Raw genomic sequence first — 3,380 nt, 5'->3', positions numbered from 1 at the left:
TTAGCAAGCTTGGCAGCTTTAGAACAGGGGCCATACCTCAGCATATGGCTATCACTTCATTACAACTGATCCATGATCTCTGCTGAAGTCTCTGATCACTGGTAAGACAGAAAGCAATTATTGCAGTCTGTATGCTAAAACCAACCCAAATACAAATGAAAGTTCCAAAGTCCTTTATTGTAGCCCTTGTGTGGCCGAGCTGCCCTCTAGAGGGATGGACAATGCATCATCCCAAAGACAACACAGGATGGAGAGAATCACGAACCCTGGAGAATGTGTTCATTTGACAAGATCCTTCACATACCTCCAGCCTTCCACAGTGTATTCACAGGCCCTGGTGGGAGCTACAGACAAGGCAGACATAACTGTCTGCACTCCTGCAAGGAAAGCAGAGAAGAATTATCCCCAGAAGAGCATCATTCAAACCAAATTTCCTAATGTTATTCTAGCACTGTATATCTCTTTAAACATAGGGAGAAAAATCTAGCTCTGTCTCAGAAGCTTTCAAACACACTGAGGCCTGAATAATCGTTGGTTCAAATACGGCTTTATTGTCTCAGTAGCACTTGTGACACAGAGAAATTCCAACTTCAGGACCAGTATAAGGGATAGACAATTATAAGACTGAAACAAAGAACTGAGTTAAGTTTCATTTTCTTTGTGGTCTTGCCACAGACTCCACAAGTGATGCTGGACATGCCACAATATTTGCGGACCATGTTTCCCCACAATTACATGAAGACTTTTTGCTGCACCATAAAACCTATAAATTAACTTACTAGGTATTTATAACATGCTTTGGCCTTCAAACAAGATCTTTAAAACTCTAGCAATAATGGGAATACTCACACTCCTGAAAAGTCAGACCATCTGAAGAGTTTATAAACTCTTCAATCTTTAACCAAAGGTTCACCCTTCTTAATAAGTCATCATTTATTTTTATGCTCTAGTTTCCCTGACCACTAACTGAGCCGATGAACTCACTGGTGCATAAACTCTATTTATTGTGGAGATCATAAGCATCCCCAAACACCTCACCAAAACATTCAATCTTAGATTCTAGGATAGCATATGCAATGCCTGTCTTGGGGCACAGGTGGACAGCAAGCTTTGTAGGTAAAAAACACCATCTCCTCTGGTTAGAAAAGGCAGACAGGTTTATGGGCACACATCCTCTACCTTATTTCACAGTTGGAACAACAATAAACTAAGCCCAAAGTCACTCAGTGTGCTACTGGTAAAACCTGTAGCAGAATATGCTTCCTTAATCCCAGTCTCAATTCTCCTTCCACCAGACTCTAACATCTGTGACCTATTCCATCACTCAATTTAGAAGGGCAGTATGGAAACAAGACTGGCATAAGCTCCTTTCACAGTTTGGTGAGACTTTATTTTACCTTTATTCCAGGAATCAGAGGGGGAAAAGTCAAATTTTGGAGTGGGTGGGAGCTAGAAAGAGAAAGAGAGATGAAGTATCAGTAATCGAGGGGTTTCACTTACAACAGGATTCACAGGACCTTGGAGAAGCCTCTTGACTTTAGATCTCAAAGGTACTTAGGTGCCTACTCTCCTAAGTCTCAAAAGGGATCAGACAGGAGGCTTAAAGTCTGGACTTTGCTTTTTTCCCTAACATAAAGTAGGGGCAGAAGACAGTCCTTATCACTTGGGTGTTCCTGAAAAATAATCTCCATGGCTGTCTCCTTACAGTTATCTATTAGCTTAGAATAGTCTTTAACATGAAAAATGCTTTTCAAACTTGCAGCAAGGGCTCCTCCTGTTCTGAGGATTTTAAAAACTAATAACTACTCCAAGAGAAGGGCCTCTTCAGGCAATTTAAATTCAACTTGATGAACCGTTAGCCGCTTGAGAAATTGGGAGAATCTTTTCATTAATTTTTTTTAATAACACATACGAACCTTCAAAACAACACTTAAGAATACCACTACATAGTGAACTATCTCCCAGAGCATGCTTGCAATCCCCTCCTTGACCCTGCAGAGGCTAGTTACCCCTTCTCCTTTGAAATAACATCTGTGAGCAATGTCTCTCCCCTAAATTTAAAATTTTATCCTTCTTCCATTTCAATCCTCTTCAAAAATAGTCTCAATGTGAAATTCAGTTTCAACAGCAAAATTCCTGACAGCATCACTGGAACCAGACTATCACCCCTATGTTTTTTCCTCCTGATTCAGAAGATGCATTTGTTTTGCTGACTGTATTCATCTGCAGTCCTTACCTCCCAGCCTATGTAACTTGTCCACTCTTGGATTGCTGGAGGCAGTGCTGCTTGAGCCTTTTTGAGGGCTTCAGCACCTTGTGTGCCACTGCCCAGCAGCCCCTGATCATATGCCACGTACACAGCAGTTCCAGCCAGGCTTCCTTTGATGACAAACCTGAAAGAATCGAAAGCAGCAACATTATGACTACGAATGCATCTCTCTCAGTAGGCTGTGACCATCAAAGGAGGTCACAAATACTCTACCGTACTGTCTTACTACAGATAAAAAGCAGCTACCTTCTTTTTCTTCCTTGGCCCACTATTCCCTGTCAGCCCCTTGAAGCCATAGCCATTCACATTTCATCAGTGATAGTTTTCAAGAAAAAATTAGAAAGTGTCAAATACCTCAAGAGTATGTGCAGCTTTTTAGAGTCTGAAAATTACTGGCATATTCCTTTGATAAGAGGAACTAAGGGATTTTGCAGTGGGTAAGACATCCATGTTAATGACGTGGTTTCTGCTGTCTTGCTAATAAGTAATCTGATTAATCTGACAGACACCTGTAACTTAAGCTCGTTACAGTCCAGTTAACACCAGGTGTTATGGTGTTACGCCTGTTTCTGCATTGCCCAGGCTTTTAAAGTTTCCCAGTAGACTGCACGGTGTACAAGCAGTTTTACAGCTGTAGTGCCAACCTACAAAATGGAAGACAGGAAGAGAACATCTGACCTCTGTTTGCTTTTTCATTATAGATAAGAGGTCTGAGGAGACCAACTTTTTCAAACTCACAGCGCAGAGAGTTGCTTCCCCTTTTAAAAAGCCACAAAGCTATCTGCACACCTAGGAAAAAACAAACACGACCCTGCCACACAGCAGCAGTGCAGCAGCAGAGCGTACAGCCAGAGCCCCTGAGAGAGGCGAGAGAGAATCAATATTTAAATCCACGCATACACGAGAAAGGGGATTTATCTGTCACAGATCCACCGCTCACGCCCAAAAGCGCCGTTCCGCACACACCTCCTCCTTCCGAGCGGGCTGTACGCCCAGGCCTCAAACTCTTCCCTCAGCGAACAGCCGCCCTCGGGCGCCGCTCCCCGGGGGCATGTCACGCGCTGCCCCTCGCCACGGGACCGCCGCCGGGGACACGCGGAGAAGCGGCCGG

At 43.4% G+C, this 3,380-nt stretch overlaps 1 protein-coding gene across 1 annotated transcript; it reads right to left on the bottom strand.

Annotated features, from left to right (window-relative positions):
* Positions 1 to 279: 279 nt before the first annotated feature.
* On the bottom strand, positions 280 to 2,423 carry LOC104459062 (chromosome unknown open reading frame, human C19orf70; the record flags this gene model as incomplete). The annotated part of the gene is made up of 3 exons (XM_010078703.1): positions 280 to 377; positions 1,398 to 1,449; positions 2,237 to 2,423. Coding segments are annotated over 3 exons (337 nt in total), but the record flags the coding sequence as incomplete, so codon positions are not given.
* Positions 2,424 to 3,380: the final 957 nt, after the last annotated feature.

The sequence above is a fragment of the Pterocles gutturalis genome, unplaced genomic scaffold (assembly GCF_000699245.1).
Source record: "Pterocles gutturalis isolate BGI_N339 unplaced genomic scaffold, ASM69924v1 scaffold13563, whole genome shotgun sequence".
Taxonomy (NCBI): domain Eukaryota; kingdom Metazoa; phylum Chordata; class Aves; order Pterocliformes; family Pteroclidae; genus Pterocles; species Pterocles gutturalis.
Note: the sequence above shows the minus strand (reverse complement) of the source record. Positions and strands in the feature narration are given on the sequence as shown.